Consider the following 21,313-nt stretch of genomic DNA (forward strand, 5'->3'; position numbering starts at 1 on the left):
TGCTGAAGGCCTGACTCTGAAAAGAGATACCTTGGACTCAAACTCTCATCTCTCTTGGGTAACCCACCAGGAGTTAACTGAACTTCTGTTGTTGGGTGGTAGTGTGGCCAGAGGATTTCAGCAGATGGACAAGGACGGGAGTCTCCAGTGTCTTCCTTATTGCTTGTCAGAAAGAACATTGCTACCCAAGGGGATACCCCTCAGATGATATTGACTGAAATTAGAAGGTCGGTCAGGCTTCACCCTGAGCGTTGGACACTGTCAGGTGTGTAGAGCTGCCTGACAACTTTAGGAATGTCTTTTGGTCTGTTCTGCTCAGGAGACCTGTTTTGGGAGTGGACCCAGATGGTCTTGCAGTTACAGCTGAGCAAGGAGCAATTGGTCTCTTTGCTTGATGCAGATGAGCAGTGTGAACCCCTGTTTCCTAGAGGCACCTGAATAGATGCGGTTCCCTGGGTGTCTGACACATTTCTCCATCTCTTGGAAAGCCCACACACTCCCCCACCCCATCCTTGCCGCCAGGGTTATTTGCAGGATTTTGCTTTCTTTGTTCCTTTCTTCTTGGGTCCTGGATCCTTGTCCCCACCTTACCCGGCAGTGGTTACAATTCTAAGTAACCTGTCAAAGAACCAGTGCAAGTTCAATAGCACAGCAGTCTGTGTGAAGCATAGAGTTAATGCAAAAATAACTCCAGTTAACTGGGTCAAAGTATAATTTGAAAAATTAGGGACATTTTGGCTCTTTGCAGGAATAAGAATCCGATGATTCCTGAGTGATGCTTATGTTTCTTGCTGTAGTCCTAACAAATGTCTCCTACAATCCCTGCTCCCAGATTGAAAGGTAAAGGAATAAAGAGAAATAGAATAATAAAGAGCCCTGGAGAGGGAACCCTTCTCAGTTCATATTTCTGCACAAAATACAAAGGCAAGACTTCAGGATCTTGTAAATCCTAAGTGAGTTTTTATAAAACGATTTCTTTTCTGATGTGCTCCATCACCTCCTGGGAGGCCACATAGATGACAGGAATGCCAAAAGAGATTAATTGCTCTCTACTCACCAACTTTCCTGTTTGCTCATAACATTAGTTGAGACCCAAGAAAAGCAAAAATTCTAAGGGCCATTTTCTTGCCAACTTGAGTTATGAAGCAATGCTACTGTTCACCAAATCGCCCAACCATTGTACAAGAAAAACAACCCCGTTGATTCTTGCATGGGGAGACTCAAAAGCCATGGTTTCAGAAGTACCTCCTGAGAGAAATATATGATTGTGATAAATTAGATTTCAACAGTTAAAACAGTTAAAAATCTTTGTCTTTTGGAGGCTTGGAGGTCCAGGAAGAACTCTGTTGAGGTGGGTGGTTGTGCTAAACTGTTAATATAAATGCTTTGTTTCATAGGGATCTAGTAACCCTCAATGTCATGTTCTGAATGAAAGTGGATTGGAAATCCACAGAACAGATGAAAGCATTAGAATTGAGGCTTCAACAAGGCTGGGAATGTACCTGAGGACAATTTGAACCTTTCATAATATACTAAGAGAGCTGAGAAAGAAAGTAGATGGGTGCTACAAATAGGCCTAATAGCACAAATAATTCTCTAGGATCAGTTTGTCCTCAGGTGTGCATGAATTCGTAGTCTGTATTTTTTTTTTTTTTTACAAACTATCCCGGTGTAGCCCTACCGGCCTTGAACTTGGAGTGATCCTCGTGCCTACTGGGAATGCAAGCATGCACCACGAGGCTGGGCTGGGCCGAAACAATGGATTTTTTAATGATCATGGCAGTTTCATAACATTTAAAGTAAAAGCTGTGACATCCACTTTAGAGCCCAAAGAGATTCAGTTCTCTAGAATGAACATCTACATTCGATTCTCTGAAAACACCACGATGTTTAAGTGGTATTTAGGATTAACCCCTGATTGAATGAAATGCCTCTGGAATATTTAAATATTTTCTAACCGCCTGTTTGAAGAATTTTGTAAACTCTAAAGTCCAAGGAAACTAGTCGTAACAGGATATGAGTAAATTTCTGTGTTTTAAGTCTTCAAAAGCTGAAGATTTCAATCCTTCCCACCAATGCCTATTTTTAAAGAATTGTGGTTGTTTTAACAGCCTCTTGCATGGTGGGACAAATTGAATGAATCATTGTTGAAATTTGCTTATTTTCTTTTAAAATTACCCATTTTACATTTCCTTTCACAATGGACTTCATGGAAAGGAATATGTCTGAACTATTCTAAGCAATGAAACTTCTCAGATGTTGAATTGCATCCATTATCGGATTACATCTACCTTTTCCAACATAAGCACTCATAGTGAAGATTCTTTTAGATCTCCTAGAAGATACAAGAGGAATACTGATCGAGGAAGAACCCTTAAAGTGTTAATGATAACATTAGTCTGAAGCTAACTAAGACTACTAAGCTTGCATTTCAGAAATCATTGCAGGCGAATTCTCGCTACTTGAACATTGTTTGCTGAAACTACCCTTTTATAAGCTATAGTTTCATGATTCTCTTTCTCTACCTACCAACAATAAAATGTCTAGAGACATCAATTTTAATTTCTTTAGAAAAGATTTCAAATTTTCTTTTCCTATGACTTGCTTGTAAGGATTTAGCCTCAGTGTTGGACAGGAATATGTACTCATCTCATGTGAATTTCCTTCCATAATCTTTACAAGACAGAAGAGGCGAGTCCTTTGTCTTCTGCAAACAATGCCTGCACTCCGGTACATTCTACAGCATTTTTTTTTCTAGTAAGTTAGAAACCTAAGTATCACTCATGTTCATCAGTTCCAAGGACTCTATTTTTATTACGTCTTTCTGCTTTCTTCTCAACAGGTTTAGTCCATCACTCCTCGGAGCCCCTGAATTGCATTTTGCAGTAGTTCAAAGGAGAAAAAAGTAGAAAATGGGAGGCTTGAAATATATAGTCTCCTTGTTTTTGTTCTTTATTTTCCTAGAAGGAAGCAAAACAGAGCAAGTAAAACGTAAGTGTCTTGCATTTAAAAAATATCTCAAATTCATCACATCTCTTTGAACCTGTGCTCATAATCTGTGGGGATTATGACTAACTCAAATGTGGCCATGGTGCTATTCTATGAGAAAAAAGTAACTGTTACTGATTGATGCATGAATTGATAAAAGAATGAGAGCTTTGAATCAGGCCAACTAAACTTGAGGCTGTTTTTCTGATTATCATATAGTTTTCATCTCAAAGAACACATGACACATTTTCACTTTCCTGTTCTCAACTGTACAAATATTCCATTTTACGTAACTCTAAAAATATCTGACAGATGATCTGGATTTTTTCCCATTTTCAAACTCTTCAGTGAAGGTTTTAGTTTATGGGAAAGTGTAAAACAAAAAAACAAAACAAAAAAAAGAAAGAAAGTCAGGCCTTGCATATCCCTAATACTGAAAAATCAATGAAAAAACTGGGTTCAGACCCAATGATGAAATTTAGCTTCCAAGAACTGTTAGGAAATTAAAAGTCATTTATTGAAAGGAATGTCCACACAAACCCAAGGAATAGTTCTAGAAAATCAGCGATGCATATGGGTTAACACATTAGAGAAAACAGAGGGTGGCAAGAGAGCTCTCTCTCTCTCTCTCTCTCTCTCTCTCTCTCTCTCTCTCTCTGTGTGTGTGTGTGTGTGTGTGTGTATGTGTGTGTGTGTGTGTGAAGTGTAATTACCCCCAACACACACACACACTTGTTGTCACTGACTTATCTGTTCTCATTTCAAATTCCCTGCTGCATTTGAACAATGTACACCTCAACTTCTTTTGGCCACTTACAGCCACTTCTGAGGTGTATGCTAGCTCTAAATTTGAGGGGGGAAACTGAGCTTTGATTCCTTTTTAGAGCTACATTGAATAAAAAGGAAGAAGAAGCACAAAGTGGAATTGGTCCAACGGGGGCATATTCTGTTCTCCACTGAACTTATTCATGAGAAAGAACTGCAAATGTTCTTGGTAGGAGCTGTAGCAGCATCTGAATCCCATCACTTAAACATTTCTCTCTTCTATACGTAGAACTAAATATGGCAGGCAGAAGGCTTGTTCGCGTGGAGGGCAGAACCAAGCCTCCTCTATCATTAAGAGCGTTTCTGTCCCGCAATGATTTTTACAGGCGGCAGTCTTCTTCCTAGGAGAAAAAGTGCATTTGATAAGCAACTTAAACATCAGTGATCTGCAGTGCTATCTAGCATGACTGAGGCATAAATGGAAGACAAGTCGAGGGTAGGCTGTGAAAGGAAACTTGAATTAGCCTCTTTCCTTGTACTTCTCAGTACTTTTCCGGCCATCACAGAATAGTCCTTATCAGCGTACTTTCCTCTTATTTAAGTGTGTGTGATAGAAATGTCTGTTCCTTCTTAAATCAGTTCACAATCAGTGGGGAATAAAAATTCCTGGCCTCTTAGAAAGACACTTCCCTTATAGCCTTTGTTGCTGATGGCCTCATGGGAGATATTGTAACTCTCAAAAGACCATCTCTTCTTGGAGGTCTTCCATACTTACAAAGTATTGAGGAATATTATCCATAAAACTTGGAGCTTTGTTGACAAAGCAAAGAAAGAAGATTTATGAGCCCCAAACCGATACTCTCTATTGTTTCCTTGTGTCTGTTTTGTCCCAAGCCATTTTAATATTTGGTTGGTGTCAAAGTAATTATGTAAAGGATGACCTAATGCACTGGTTTTCATCTAATATTTCAGATTGTAGTTAGATGGTGAGGCCACCATAGTGGTCGTTCTTTACTGACATTTCACCTGGCAGCACCCAAACCAAAGATACTCGAAATATAATCTTTACTTAAGAGGAAATCTTATAGTGAATGCTTCACGTACTCTTCACACATGTGAGGTGTTCATGCACAGTTTGATACCCTAACAACAAGAAGTTAGGAACAGTGGAAACAACAATTCAATGGCAACTGATCCAAGTACTGTATTAAAATTCATCTCTTTTAAAAATTGGTAGCCCAATAATTTTTTTCTTAAATTATATCTCAGAAAGATAAATATATACATGCTAGCCATCCAGGTCATATCAAAACATTTCTTAACAACAATGGCTTATCTTTTTAATGCCTACATCATTTTCAACTGTATGTATGTTCCATTGTTTAACTAACCAGTCTCTATTTGTGGTGTATATGTTGCTTTTAGTTTTTGACAGTACAAAATAAGGGCATTAGTGAAACCATTCAGATGCTAATGGATGCAGTTGTGAGGATTTTTTAGTCAAAGGGTAGTTTCAGTTTTTGTCTTGATAACTGCTGTCAAATTGCTCTTCATTAAGTTGCTGCTACCTATGGGTAAATGTTCACTTATAATTCCTTTACCAAAGTGTTATTAATCTTTATATTGGAGGATCATCTCAATTCTGTTTCATTCTGCCTTGATATTTTCCTATTCCTATGTGATCTTTTCAATAACATTTTGGATTAATTAAACTTCTTAATTACGTTTTTCTTTTGAGCTTATTTATGTCTTAAATCTTATTTTTGTCATTCCAAATATTGCTTGTGCAAGTTGTATTTGTATATGAATTTTAAAATTCTGCATGGTCAGAGCTGTATTCCTTTCCTCTGTGGCTACTGAATTTCCTGGAAGATCTCTCCCACCATATATTACTGTATTTTCTTTTGGAGTTTATCCACATTTCTCTGTTCCATGTGAAATTTGGACTCATTTATGGGATGCAATAGAGAATTACTTTTTAAGCCTCTGGATGGTAGATTTGTAAGAACTGTTTATGATCGTTTTATATTAACTATTCCAGAATTTCTGCGAGTGGAAATTACTATTTTTTTAAAGGGGAAAAAGTTCTTCAAGGTAAAGAGACATATTTTACATTTTACTGTCTAGTACAGAAAGGAAGGCATCGGAGTACATGAAAAGGACGATTATTTTTAAATTTTATAGAGCAGAGAAAATGTCCAAATATAGAAGTGTTAAGCTTTTCATCTGCTCCTGCTGTCTGTCTTTTTACTCGAGGAAGCCTCAGTTTTTGATTTTTCAGGTGCTGGTTAGAATAGAACCTTTTAAGTCCGGGAGTTTGTTTGCTCTCCTATCTGGAACAGCCAGGGTGGGATGTATATGAGGTACCATGATGGTGCAAGATCTTCTCGCAATTGCTGTGGCAACACAAAGGATTTTAGGAAAGATGCTTTGTATGCAGAAAACTCTTTTTTAACCAGGCGTGCTGAAGGCTTGTGTTGCCACTTGCTGCTAGCTAATTAGCCAAAGTTATCGTCGCTTTCACAAGCAGGAAGACAGGCTAAGGACACCAGGAAATACTGATAGTGCGCTGGAATGGCTAAATGAGCCATTTGTTGCTTATGCAAAAGTTTGCTACTGTCCAGCATCAGCAAAGTTTGAGGTCTTTAGCCAGGAACAGATCTTTCTATAACTCCATTATGCTCTGTTGTTAAAGTTGTAGTCAATGAGGCCAGGAAGCTCTTTTGAAGTTCAAAGGAGCGTAACATTCACAGCATAATATTCATGCAAATATGGGACAAATGGGCTGACAAGTTTGCCCCCTTTGGCAGCTCTAACTAAGGTAATGAAGTATTGATCAAAGTGAACTTGAAGAACTGAGTTGTGAAGAATATTTTATTATACGTTTCTAACGAACCAGACTAGTCTGGCAGAGTCTCTGGAGACAAGAATGTGTCACATGGATCCATTCCTGCTCTGTAAAAGTAAACTGGATCTCGGAGAGACTAGATTCTCACTCATTTTTCTCCTCCAAGCTAAAGCCTGCAAGCATTTATGCTTGGATTAAATAAAACGGGACTTTAGAATTCTCAGAAAAGGAAAGGCAAGCCACCAGCATAGAAAGAGAAGGAAAAGGATTAGCAAGTTGGACATAGGCAATTTGTGGCCTTGCAGGCATCTGCTGTATCTCTGGTGAAAGCCAGAAATAGAAGCACAAGTCTTCTAGGATCGGCCCAGCATTTCACGTGATTACTAGCAATTAAGAAGAAGCACTAAAGGGAGTGATACCTATCAAAGTTTGTGTAGATGGAAGAGGAAGAAGAAAGGGTACCATAAAATCAGGTATGTTTTATCAGGCATGGTACATGTGCCTGTAATTTCAGCACTAGAGAGACTGAGTTTAAGTGAGTTACAACCAGCCTGGGCTGACATAGTGAGCACTTTCTTCTTTTACTTTTGTTTTAAAATTTATTTATTTTACATGCCAGCCACAGTTTCCGCTCCCTCCTCTCCTCCCATTCCCTTCCCCCACCTCCTTTCTACTCCACCCCATCCACTGGTCAGAAAGGGTAAGGCCTCCCCTGGGGAATCAACAAAGCCTGGGTATCAAGTTGAAGCAAGATCAAGCTCCTCCCCCTGCACTAAGACTGAGCAAGGCATCCCACCATAGGGAGTGGTCCTGGTCCTGGTCCTGGTCCTGGTCCCACTGCCACAGGTCCCACAAACACACCAAGCCACACAACTGTCACCCTCATGCAAAGAGCCTGTTAGTCAGGCACCCTCTCTGCTATTGCTAGGAGTCTTAGGTGGGGTCAGCCTTGTGTATTCCTCGGGAGTTTCCCTGACACCAGGTTTCTCCCTAACCTCCTGATCCCCTCTTTCATTGCTCTCCCTCTCCATACCACCCCCAACCCTCCCAACCTGATCCCTCATGTTCCCACACACTGTTTTCTACCCCACCCCAACTCCCATCTTACTCAGGAGATAGGGACACTTTCTTAATCCTCAGACAGCTTCGTATTTTTCAATGTAAATTTTGGATATTTTTTATAGTATGGGAGCATGATGACATTGGGATTAGCCTAGACTCAACCTGTTGATTTACAGCTATCTTCTGTACTTGGGGAATAATACCCTCTAGATCATCAATTTTTCTATCACTGCAATGGAAGAAAGAGCAATCCCCATTGGATTGCTCTTTTTCCCCCTTGCTGTGATAAAATACCTGACAGAAGAAGCAAGGTTAGGGAAGGAAGCCTTTCTTTGACTCATGAGTATGGTCCATCTCAGCAAGGTGGACAGGGCAGCAGGGATGTGAGGCAACTGGTCACACCACATCTGTGCTCGGGAAGCAGAGAGGGACCGATGCTACTACTCAGCACCCTTTCTCCTGTTTGCTCAGGTGGGGACTGGATCCCATGGGATGGTGCTGCCCTCAGTTAGGAGAGTTCTTCCCACACTGGTTTAACTCATCAAAAAGCCCATCACAGGGATCCTAAAGATTTGTTTTCAGAGTATTTCTAAACCCCATTAAGTTGATGGTCAAGATCAGCCATCAGAGTCACCAGAATCGTTTGCACATTGTCTGGGACAAGATTAACTTTCAATAACTGATAGCCGTTATAGAAACCTTTTTTAAAAGCCAAATTACGTGGTCCACTAAATCTTGAGATGAAAAATAGAAACAAAATGGGATCAATAGACTTGATGCAAAGAAAGGTTGCTGTGAATGCCAGCCAGAGTCAAAACAAAACCCAGATCTCCAAATACGATATTCTCTTCCCCATACCAATTTGTCTCTGGAAATTCTTTGAATAAGTCAGTTCATTTTCTTGAAATTAAGCCCGACTTTTTACATGTGGCAGCAACTTAATATATAAGTGATGATCTAGGTGAATGAACCTTTGTAACTACGTTTCCCTAAAAGAGTCAATGTACCCTTTGGGCCTTGAACCAAAGGCTGAGGATAGAATTCAGAGGTAAAGTGAGCATCCAGCAGGTACAAGGCCCTGAGTTCATCTCCAGTACCACTGAAGCAATGATAACAACAAAAAGACTGAGGTTGGGGCTGGAGACTCACACGATGGGGAAGACTGTCGGCTGAACAAGAATGATGCCTTAAGTTTGAATCCTTAGTAACTCATGTAAAAACCCAGGTGTGGTCATGTGTGCCTGTAACCACAGCAATGTGGGGACAAAGATAGTTTGCTGTGACTTGAGAGCTGTCAACCTAACTCCAGCTTCACTGAATGACTGTGTCTCAAAAGAATATCCAGAGAGTTATAGAACAAGACTCCCAGTGTCTTCCTCTGGCCTCCGAGATCTAGGCATGCCTGTGCACACATACATGGGCACACTCTTTGGAGGAGGCCAGACTTCCCACTCCACACACTACACACATTTATATCACATGTGTATATCACACACATATGCCATATACACGCATAAAGATATAGACACAAATAAAAATAAAATTCCGATCCTCAAAACACAGGCTAAGATGAAAATTATTCAGAAACCTAAACAAGTCAAATGAAAATTCTAAAAAAAGGTTAAAAGTATGTTTCTGGATAGAATTCTTACATTCTGGACAGAGAACTAAACATGAGAGTAGGTTCTGTGGGGATGAGACAAGAAAAACCATGACTTTGGTTTTATGTATTTTATTTTGCACAAACCATATCACAAAGTCACTCTGAAGAGAATTTTATTCATTTAAGATTTATAGCTGACTACTTCCAAAAATATTGAATATGTTTAGAGATGAAAGACAAGGTAGAAGAACGTAATGATTTTTAAAAATGAAATAAAATATAGGCCATGAAAAAAAAGAAACAGTTGGGCGGTGGTGGCACACGCCTTTAATCCCAGCACTTGGGAGGCCGAGGCAGTCGGATCTCTGTGAGTTAAAAGCCAGCCTGGTCTACAAGAGCTAGTTTCAGGACAGGCTCCAAAGCTACAGAGAAACCCTGTCTCAGAAAACCAAAAAAAAAAAAAAGAAGAAAAAGAAAAAAAAAGAAAGAAAGAAAGAAGATACAGTTAGCATGTAGTTAGGTAGATTGTAGCATCCTTATTCAAAATTTGGCTTGCACCTTCTGAATAAAAAAGAGAGAAACTTCAGGTTTGTTGAAAAGTAACAGTAGCATCTATAGAGTAGTCCCATCTCCCATCTACTACTTTAGCTGTATTGATCACGAGATGCTCAAATAAAGCATTTTCTTTGTGGTACAAGGAGAGCAGCTGTAAGCCGCACCACGTAGTATAAAGAGGAATTCTTGGTTTGCTTTTTTTGTCGCGGGGTGCGAGATAGGCTTTCTCTGTAGCTTTGAGGCCTGTCCTGAAACTAGCTTTTGTAGACCAGGCTGGCCTCAAACTCACAGAGATCTGCCTGCCTCTGCCTCCCGAGTGCTGGCATTAAAGGTGTGCACCACCGCCGGCTGGCTAGTATTTCTTTTATTATCCATATGTCCTAGTATTGGCTTCATTGCTGTGAAGAGACACCATGACCATGGCAACTCTTATAAGGGAAACATTTAATTGAGATGGCTTGCTTATAGCTTCAGAGGTGCAGTTCCTTCTCATCACAGCAGGGAGCATGGCAGTGTGCAGGTAGATGTGGTGCTGGAGCTGAGAATGCTACAATTTGCAGGCAACAGGAAGTCAATTGACTGTTACACTAAGAGAAGCTTGAGCAAAAGAGGCCTCGAAGCCAGCCCCCACGGTGACACACCTACTTCAACAAGGCATACCTCCTAATGGTACCACTCACTTTGTGGGCCATTTTCTTTCAAACCACCGCATGATCTGTAAAGGTATATGGCAGAAATTAAGTAATAATGAAATAACTATCTTTCAGAAATGATGACACGATGTGGTCCATGTACTTTATTTAACATTTAGTAACATTAGTTAATTGACTATTCGACTAAGAACAACTGTAGATATTGAAAGAAACTTTACATTAGCATGGTTGTTTTTCTAGCATAGATGCTCATTGATAAACATTCAGAAAATATATAAACATATGAGAAAAACAATAGTAATCTCAAAATCTGTGAATAATCCTTTCTTCTAAGCTCTCTCTCTCTCTCTATATATATATATATATATATATATAATAAAAGACTCTTTAAACCAATTTGAGTCAGTGTTTCTTATGTCAATTCACAGTTGTAATCTCTAAAATATACTAACCCTGAACATATATTCTCATGCTGTCCCAAGTGAAAGTTGGGTGCTTGATATTTGTATAAGAGAAAAAGTTGATTCTACTGTGAAATGTTCAAGAGCCCAACTTGTACTCTTGATCAAACAGAAAATATTCCTAGTCAAACAGAAGGTCTCCTTTAGCTAAAACTTGTGCAGCTGAGGTGCTGATAGGAAGGACTCTTTTTTAAAACAAGAACTTGGATTTTTGCCCACAGTCCTACGCCATATGACATGGAACAGATTTTTTAGCCAGAAAAAATTTCAGGTCAGGTTTCACCAGTCAAGTAGCCTTTCTGTAAAAGGATCTCCCCACGGCCCCTGGAAAGACTAATGAGAATACCATCCACTCTCAGTTATCCATGCTAATAGGAGATAGAAAGACACGATGAATTGAAATTTCACGGCGTATCGCCAGTTCTCATCTTAGCCAATGGTGTTAACTTCCTCCTGTGTTAACCATCTTTGAACTACAGACTCTTTTATCCCCATTGTGAGTGAGTGCCTACTAACAGAAAACTGAAGTAGCCACAAAGCAAATAAAGGGTGGGGGGATGATATGAGTACAATACCTCTCATGGGTATGGAGTTTTGTTTGTTTTATTTTTGTTTAGTTGTTTTATATTCTCTCTCTCTCTCTCTCTCTCTCTCTCTCTCTCTCTCTCTCTCTCTCTCTCTCTCTCTGTGTGTGTGTGTGTGTGTGTGTGTGTGTGTGTAAAACTGAATCATTTTCGGGCATATGACCCAGAAAATATGATTGAAATGGATGAAGGAATAAGTCATAACAGCAGAATGAGGAATTTGACTTCTTTGAGTTCCTTTTTCATTTTGTTTTGTTTTGTTTTGTTTTGCAACTGGAAAGAAGGTTCTTTTGAAGTCCTGAAGGAAAGGGACAGAATCTTTAACTCTCAAACCTCATGCTAGGGAAATAAACAAGTTCTGTAGCTACTGTACATTGTGATTCAAATTTAATAAATGGACGGGGAAAGTACTTATGTGTTTCTTCCCCTCCCCCCCCGCCAGTATCCTAGGAGCTTTTTAAAGAAATTAATAATTAAAAAGGAATTTGTTTACTTGGTGTGTCTACTTCACATAGTTCATAGCAAAGATTCATTTTTCCCTTTCCACTGACTATATGTGTCACAGTAAAATAAATATTATTGTAATACTGACATGGTGATGTGTCTACAGTAAGAGCTGTTATCAAAAACAGTTCATAGGAATGTCTTCTTGGCTTTGGACTAGTGATAGAGTTCTTGACCCTTTGACCTACTCTTGGGAGGGGGCAGAGCACTGATGGCACAGATGTGCGTTTCCGTGGCTATTTACGTTTTGTATTGTTCCTGTTAACAGGGCCTACCAAAGTAGCAGGAATTTCCACTTCTAATTAAGGCCAGCTGAGCTATCGGAAAACTAGCAATAATGATGCTGGTTGAAGGTCCATTTCACATCTTAGTTGGATTCCTTTGGGACTCTCAGATACCGGCAGTTAGTAGTAAGTCGTTCCTTCTGCAGCTGATCTCTTTCCGATATTGACAATGGGTTGCTGACTTTTCTTCTTCATCTTTCCCAGAGATTAGTGTAGCATTCATGTTTCAACAAAATCAGCTCATTTGTGTTTCTTCCAAGATGATATACTGGCTGGAATTTTAGGTGTGGTTGGATATACATTGTAGCTCATTAAATTCTTTCCTGGGTGGTGTCAAAAGTTTTTGAAGTCCAAACTTATAAGCATATGTTGAAGGTGGATTTATCTTAGTTTTTGAAAAGTGATAATTATTCAGTGTTTTCTTGGAGAAACACTTATAATTATGAAAACCACTCCATTTTGAGCAATGTTAAAATATTACTTAATGACTAATGTTTAATTTTACCAAATGCTTGAAAAAAAATCACTATCAGTAATTACCAGAGCATCATTTAACAGCAACAATATTACTATTTAGCTCCTTGCCTTCCCCTGATCCCTTTCTTTTTCTTCATTAAGGATTTCTTGGGCATAATTAGCTAAATATCATATCATTGACATAAGACCAATGTGTGGTGTGATGTAAGGCCATTGTATTTCCATTAAAATTGGTTTTCTATCAGCGTTAGTGTTTTGGGTAAGGTTTTTGCATTCTCTGGTAGTGTAATTTGGAAGACAGTGGGATAGTAATGTGGCTTCAATAAGATGTTAGCGTATGAGGGAAAGATTTGTAGGTTTACAAGGAAGGAAAGGGTATTTTAACTTCGAGTAACTTTTGTCTTCCGAACAAGATTGCCTTTGCTCAAGAGAGCTACTCTAAACCTTATGTTTTGTCACTGATACAGATCCAGAAGTTCAAGTTAAGCCTTGTCCATCTATATAATTCGGAATGTTACTTCTTTCATTTATATCTTTCATTTGTGTGGTGACTTGGTGTGAGTGAAAATCAGAGTCAAACTTGCAGAAGCCTCTTTGCTTCTTCCAACATGTGGGTCAGTGGGCTGATCTCTGGTCGTTAGGCTTGGCAGCATGTGCCTTTCCCCACAGAGCCAGCTCACTGACCCATTATGAATATAAGTCTTCAAATGTGTAAATGCATTTGAAACTCACGTTTAGGTAGGTTGTTTGATTTTAGTGACTGTTCAATCTTTCAAAAGTCTTAATCTTCCATTTGTTCACTAAATACGACAGAGATAAACCGTTCACACATGCAGATCACAGCTGATAGCAAAAATTCATTCAACTTAGTATTTTAAATGAGTAGATCTGATAGCAACCATAGAGTGAACTAATCCATGCAAGAGAAGAATAAAATACATAGTATGCACAATCTATTTTATGTACACCATGGATTTACACTCAAAATGGGTTGTAAGTTCCTTCAATTCAAGTATAGTAGCCCCAGATACATATGACTATGCCAAACTAATTATTCTACCTGAAGGAGTCGTGTTCGTGAGTTTGTATTCAAGCATACCAGTTATTTCTACAACACTGATATAAGTTTTATATGTAGAATGCAAATCACGTGACTATTTGTCAGAGTGAATATAAATTTATTAAGAAAATATTCACTTTCTTGTCACTAACAAGAGGGTAGGGAAAGATGCCTCATATAGACATTGGTGTTGGGAAACTCATGATCATTGCTCAGTAGCTAAAGATTATGGGATTACTGAGATATTTCTAAATTCTATCTGTATAATGAAGCTGTGTTTCTAGACTTGCCTGAAAACCACACATGTTCTGTGTAAAAACTATTTTCTTAGTTTCCTATGTTCTTTCAGTGCTAACATGGTCCTGAATACCCATTCTTACTCAGAAAAAATAGTGTAATGTAAATTGTTAAGGAAAATGACAATACTGTAAAATTTGAAACAAAAGTAATCAATGAAAATGAATACATATGAAGCCTTACTGATAATTTAAAAAGTACTGGTTTCATTATTCCCTATAGAATTTCTGATGTTTAAAGCAACTAAAATATTCATTGCAGGTCTTTCTCACCTTCTGATAATGGGAGCATAGGTTAGTATAGCTTCCCTGGGAGAAAGTTTGGCAAGATAGATCAAGAATTTAAGAATATGCAAAACTTTTGACCCAAGAAATCTACTTCTTAGAAACTGTATTAAGAAAACAGCCAGTGTAGAAATGCTTGCCATGAAACTTTTAAAAATAGAAATGTCAACAATATAATTGGCCAAATAGATAATTGTCTAATGTTAAGGTTAAACTATATTTTGATATAGAATAGTGTACCTAGGCGCAGAGTGTGGGAGACTATTTAATGTAATAGCAATATTCTCATCATGATATGTCATTTTGTAATAGAATTTGTATATGCATGATGTCTGGATAAAAAGTTAGGAGTTTCTAGTTTCCTGTCTAATATGCAAAGGGCTCCAAAGTTTTCAGTTCTATTATGTCAGAAAGCACCTGAAATGAATTAAAGATTAATGATTCCTCTTAGATTCAGTAAGATGGAAAATGAAATGAAAGTATATAGATTAGAATGGAGGGGAAAATCACATAACTTTACATGCATAAACTTTTAAAGTATCAAGATAAATGTATGAAAATCAATTGCTTTTCTATATACTAGCAATGAACAAGAGGAATTTGAACTAAACACATATACTATTACTTAGCTTAACACTCTTACAAATAAAATACATATATGTAAAATCAACAGTGCATCTAATGAAAACTATAAGACTTTGGTGAAATAAAAACAGGAACAAATAATTGGAGAGATAATTCATGTTTGTGGGTAGAAATGTTAAAAATTGTTAGTGTTTGATTTTTTATAATTTAATCTGTAGTTCAATATCAGTCCAAATTGTAACAGATCTTTTTGGTGGGTATTGACAGAGTGACTCAAGTTTGTGTGAAAAGGGGAAAGATACAACACAGCAAAAAAATACTGAGAAATAACAATAACAAAGTCACCAATAATCCTTTACTTCAAACTTGTTGTATAAGCTGGAACAATGAAGACTGTGACGCTGGCCAAAGGAAAAATAAATAGATCAATAGAACACAACAGGAAGCCCAGAAATAGACAAGTATAAACATTGTCAGGAAATTTTCAACAAAGAAGGAAAGTTGTAAATGAAAAGGGGGAGGGGAATAGGTAGTCTTTTCAATAGATGGTGCTTGAACAGCTAAACACCTATATCCCCAAGTAAACAAATTAATGAATTGAGCCATAGTTCTTACATACTTCACAAAAGCCTCAGCATGTATCACTGAACAAAGTCTAGGTGGCTGTGTGGCTTTGGCAATGATATTTAAATAAAACATCAAAGGCGCAATTCATGAAAGAACTGATACACTACACTTGGTTAGAATTAAAGACTTTTGCTTCTATAAAAGACATAGAATCAGCAAATAGTAAATTCTAAAATGGAAAACACCATCCCCAGGAGAGCGCTCTGAGTAACTGCACCAAACGTTTAAGGATGAAATTACATGAGTTCTCTATGGTGTGTTCCAGAAGATGAAAGCAGAAGGAGTGCTGACTGACTCATTCCATGATTGCCGTGTTTCTGTGACTCCAAAAAGTAGACAGAAACATTGCAAGAAAATAGTAAACCAACAGCTCCTGTGAATATAAATGCAAGAATCCTTGAAACTTTTAATTAATTCAGGAACTAGAGAGATGGATCAGTGATTAAAAGTTTTTTTAGAGAACAGGAGTTTTGTTCCCAGCCCATAAGGGTACCTTAGAACTATCTGTAATTCCAGGTCCATGGGACTTGGCTCTCTCTGTTGACCTCTGTGAGTACCCATATGTGTACCCCCCATGCACAAGCACACACACAGTCATGAAAATAATTAATACACTGACTCCAACAATGTGTGAAAATAATGATTTGATGCAAATAAGTGGGGTTTATTGCAGATATGTGAGTTCCAACATTTAAAAATAAGTTAAGGTATTCTATCATATCAACAAACTGAAGAAAATAAACATGATTTCATCAAAAAATAGAAAGAAATGATTTAATAAAATCCAATATTATCTAGCATTCTAGGAATAAAGGAGAATTTACTCATCTTGACAAAGGACAGCCAGCATCACACTTAATGCTGCGATACTGGAGGCTTTTTCCTTAAGATCAGAAATAAGGAATTAATATGCACTCGGACTTTTTTTTTAACTTTTTACTAGAGGTCCTAGATAATGAATAAATAATATATACAGACTGAAAGAAGTAAAACTACCTTTGTTCACAGATGACATAATTATTCATATAAAAATCCCCAAAGGGCTGGAAGGATGATCCAATGATTAAGAACACGTACTGTTCTTGCAGGAAACCCAAACTTTGTTCCCAGCACCCATGCCAGGTGGCTTACAACTGCCTATTAACTCTAACTGCAGGAGGTCTAATGCCCTTTTATGGCCTCTACAAACACGTGTACACACACACACACACACACACACACACACGCACACGCACAAATAAAATAAGTATTCTTTTAAAATCCAAAGAAATAACAGCAATGGTGCAAAAGCTTCTGTAACAACACTTAACAGGGTTGATAGATAAAAATTTAGTATACAAATTTCAATTATTTTCTAAATATTATCATCGATGAACACATGAAATTAAACTTTAAAACTTCATTGCCATTTACATTAGTACCAAATGAAGTAGGTGCACAGGCATCAATATAACAGTGTGTGCGAGATCTCCGAGGAAAGCTACAAACACTGATGAAATAAATGAGCTAAAAAGAAAATGAGTAGAAAAACACATAGTTGTCAGACATAAGTTCTTACCTCGTTCTAAAATTTATATGAAAGGCAAAATACGCTGAATAGCTAACAGTATTGAGGGAGGAAAATAAATAGTATCAGAGTTCTGACCCTATACAGTTTCAATACTGATGTAAAACTGCAGTAATGAATATAGTGTGGCTTGGTGACAGAATAGAGAAATAGATTAATATAACCTAATACAGAGCCAATAAATAGACCAGAACATATGTAGCTGGCTGAATGTTTCTTCACTAAAGGAATAGAGAGAATTCATGAGAATAAAGGCTACCCTTTCGCAAAATAAAATACATCTACCATGAAACTTCTAGAAGGTAATATAGCACAAAATCTGGGAGAAATTATATTTGTTATTGGGCCTTGTGATACTATCTCTAAAGCATGTTCTAAAAGAAAGAATTAATAAGTTGGAATGGTTTTAAAGTACAACATTCCACTCTGAAGAAAACATTATAATAGAATGGAATGATGGGTCAATATCTGTGTTTTACAGTGCAGTTATATTCACAATATGGAGAAAACTCTGAAAGTTGTCAAGAAAAATATGAACAATTCAATTGATAAATGGATAAAATATCCAAAAGACAGTTGACTAAAAAAAACATGCAGGTGACAAATGAAGAGATGTTCAAATCATATGCCACTAAGGAACAACAAAATAAAGCATCATGACTGGACAAGGTGCCTTATGTCTCTTTAATACCAGCACTTGGGAGGCATAGGCAGGCAGATTTTTGTAAATTTAAGGCCAACATGATCTATATAGAACATAGGGATATGTAGCTACTCCCTATAAGTTTTGTTGTTTTTTTTTATTTATTCTTTTTTGTCTGGGACAGCTTTCCATGCTTTTATTTTATTTTTATTTATTTATTTATTTATTAAAAATTTCCACCTCCTCCCCGCCTCCCTTTTCCATCCCCCTCCCCACCTCCCTCTTCCTCTCTAGTCCTAAGAGCAGTCAGGGTTCCCTGCCCCATGAAAAGTCCAAGGTTCTCCCCCCTCCATCCAGGTCTATAAAGATGAACATCTAAACAAACCAGGCTCCCACAAAGTCAGTCCATACAGTAGAATCAAAACCCAGTGCCATTGTCCTTGGCTTCTCAGTCAGCGCTCATTGACAGCCACATTCAGAGGGTCCAGTTTGATCATATGCTCCATCACTCCCAGTCCAGCTGGCCTTGGTGAGCTCCCATTAGATCAGTCCCACCGTCTCCGTGGATGGACGCACCCCTCACCTCACGGTTCTGACTTCCTTGCTCATGTTCCTCCTTCTTGGACTTTGGGAACTCAGTCCAGTGCTCCAATGTGGGTCTCTGTCTCTATCTTCATCCATCGCCAGACGAAGGTTTTATGGTGATATGCAAGATATTCATCAGTGTGGCTATGGGACAAGGCCAGTTCAGGCACCCTCTACTCTGCTGCCCAAGGAGCAATCTGGGGACCTCTCCTTGGACCTGGGAACCCCTCTAGAGAAAAGTCTCTTGCAAACCCTAAAATGGCTCCCTTAATTAAGATATTTACTTCCCTGCTCCCATATCCACCCTTCCTCCATCCCACCCATCCCATTCCCCCAAGCTCTCCTGAATCCTCCCCTTCTGCCTTCTCTCTACCCATCTCCCCATACATTCACCTCATCCACCCCCATGCCTGGCAAAGATAGTGCTATGTACTTATTAGAATTGCCAAACACTGAGAATAACAAGTGCTGGTTGGAATATGGAGCAACAGAAACTCTGTCATTGCTGGATATTCTAAATTCATTTCTGTTGCTGTAATAAGACATCATGACCAAAAGCAACTTGGGGAAGACGGGAATTATGTTATTTACAGCTTATCGTCTTTCGAGAAAGGAAACCAGGACAAGAAAGCAGAGCAGTAATCTGGAGTGAGGAACTAGAGTAGAGCCCACAGAGGAGTGCTACTTCCTGACTTGTTTCTCCTGACTTGATCAACCTTTGCTCTTATGCAACCCAGGACTACCTGAGGAGGAGCACTGTCAACAGTGGGCTGGACACTTCCACTTCAATCAGCAGTTGCCCCACCAACTTGCTTATAGCCCAATCTGATTGGGGAGATATTCTCAAATGAGGCTTCTTTTTCTCAGACAAATCTAGTTAGTGCCAATTATATAAAACCTAACCAACACAATTGACTCCTTTACAACTTGACATGCAAGCACATCACCATTAAGCTATAAACTTTCCTTTCTTGTTCATCCCCAAGATGCCATCTTAATAACATAATATAAAACATAAATAATTTTAAAAGCCCCATATTCCTTAAAATATCTCAATACTTAAAAGCTGAAATTCTCTTTTAAAATATTCCAGGTCTCTCTAAAATTTCTAACTCTCAAATATGGGCTCCTGAAAAATCACAAACAAGTTCCATCCTTTTTTTTTTTCAATAAGATGGAAGAACTAGGGTACAGTCACAGTCAGATCAAAGAAAAATCAAACTTCAACCATCTAAACAAATTCAGTTCTTACTTTGTAAGTTCCACTCACAATCTTTTGCGCTCCAAAGGGCCTACTACTCTCTACTTCGCCAGGTCTATCATCTGTGGCATACATAATTTATCTCCTAGGCTCAGGCCAGCTCTACTTCACAGTTGTAGCTCTGCTTGGAAGTTGTCCCATTGGACTGACACCTACACTTTGCTAGAGTCCCCACTGCAAGTCCTTCAGTCTCTTCAAACCTCTATACAGGGACTCTGTCTCTGACAGTGCCGAGCCTTGGTTGTTTTCTATGACCCATTAGTGCCTTCAAAACCACTACCTCCTGTGTGACTCTTAAACATCATTAAGTCTAGCTGCCAGCATGAGATGCAGACTTGACAAACCTGTACCACAGCTTCAGAAAAAAAAAACCTATCAAAAGATGTCTCCTTAATGATTCTGGGTCTTTTCTTAATCACTATTGATTTCTCAGTCCCAGATTACCACAATAAATTTTCCCATTGAAGTAAAGAGTTTTCTTCTGTGGTGGGGTCTCTTAATCTTCACAACTGATTCTTCAGCTCCAGCTGACCAGATTCATTATATTATGAATTCAAAACTATACAAAATGGCACCGATAGTGACATTGCCTTCCTCTGGAACGTCACAATCTAGACCTCTATCTTCTGCTTTGCACTCAGCATTCTTATCCAAGCTTCCACATAACATCCCATCAAACTTTGAACACTCAAGGGCTTATCTAGCCCAACGTTCTAAAATCTTTCACAATTCTCCCCAAACCAACATGGTCGTGTCTGTCACAGTAATACCCTACAATCCTGATGCCAATTTCTGTCTTCGTTAGGTTCCTATTGCTGTGATAAAGGCCATGGCCCAAAGCAACCTGGGGAAGAAATGATTTATTTCATCTTGTTTACAGCTAACAGGCCCTCACTGAAGGAAGTCAGGGCATGAAATCAAGCAGGGCAAGATCCTGGAGGCAGGAACTCAAATAGAGGCCATGGAGGAATGCTATTTGCTGGCTTGTTCCTCCCAACTTGGCCAGTTTACTTTCTTATACCTCCAGGACCACCTGCCCAGGAGTAGCACCACCCAAAGTTGACTGAGAATTGCCATATCAACCATCAATGGAGAAAATACCCCCACAGGCTTGCCTACAGGTCAGTCTAGTGGGAACATTTTTTTTTTCAATTTTGGATCCCTCTTCTCAGATGACAGGCTTATGTCAAGTAGACTAACCTCTAACACTCTGTGGGCAAGCAAAAATGCTAAACGTCAATTTGGAAGGATGTTTATCAGTTTTTTTTAAAAAGCTAAACAATATCTCCCCACCTGCCCCGAGAACTGTATACATAAATAAGGTAAAAACATATGCCCACATCAAAACCTGTATAACAAGTGCTTAAATAATCTTTACTCACAATTTCTGGAAAAAAAGTAACCAGGTTTTTCCCTTAGTAAGGAATAGTTGAACAAGTTTTAAGTGTATGTATATAATAGAATGTTAATTGATAATAGAAGTAAGTGAACTATTAATAAGTTATTAAAGGACACGCAGGAATCTTAAATGCATGTAGTCGAGTGAATGAAGCTAATGCTAAAGGTTATATTTCGGATATATCACTGATGTTACCACTGATGTGACATTCTAGGAGAGGT

The 21,313-nt window shown here is 38.4% G+C and overlaps 1 protein-coding gene across 3 annotated transcripts in view; it reads left to right on the forward strand.

Moving 5' to 3' along the window:
* The first annotated feature begins 2,897 nt into the window (after positions 1–2,897).
* Positions 2,898–21,313, forward strand: part of Chrdl1 (chordin like 1) — a 143,281-nt gene continuing 124,865 nt past the window's right edge. For all 3 annotated transcript variants that reach the window (XM_048441734.3, XM_048441744.3, XM_048441750.3), the window contains exon 1: positions 2,898–2,991. In XM_048441734.3, the coding sequence (XP_048297691.3) occupies positions 2,913–2,991 (79 nt within the window). In that variant the 5' untranslated portion in view covers positions 2,898–2,912. The remainder of the gene's footprint in view (positions 2,992–21,313) is intronic.

The sequence above is a fragment of the Myodes glareolus genome, chromosome X (genome assembly GCF_982192425.1).
Source record: "Myodes glareolus chromosome X, mMyoGla1.1, whole genome shotgun sequence".
NCBI classification, from domain to species: Eukaryota; Metazoa; Chordata; class Mammalia; order Rodentia; family Cricetidae; genus Myodes; species Myodes glareolus.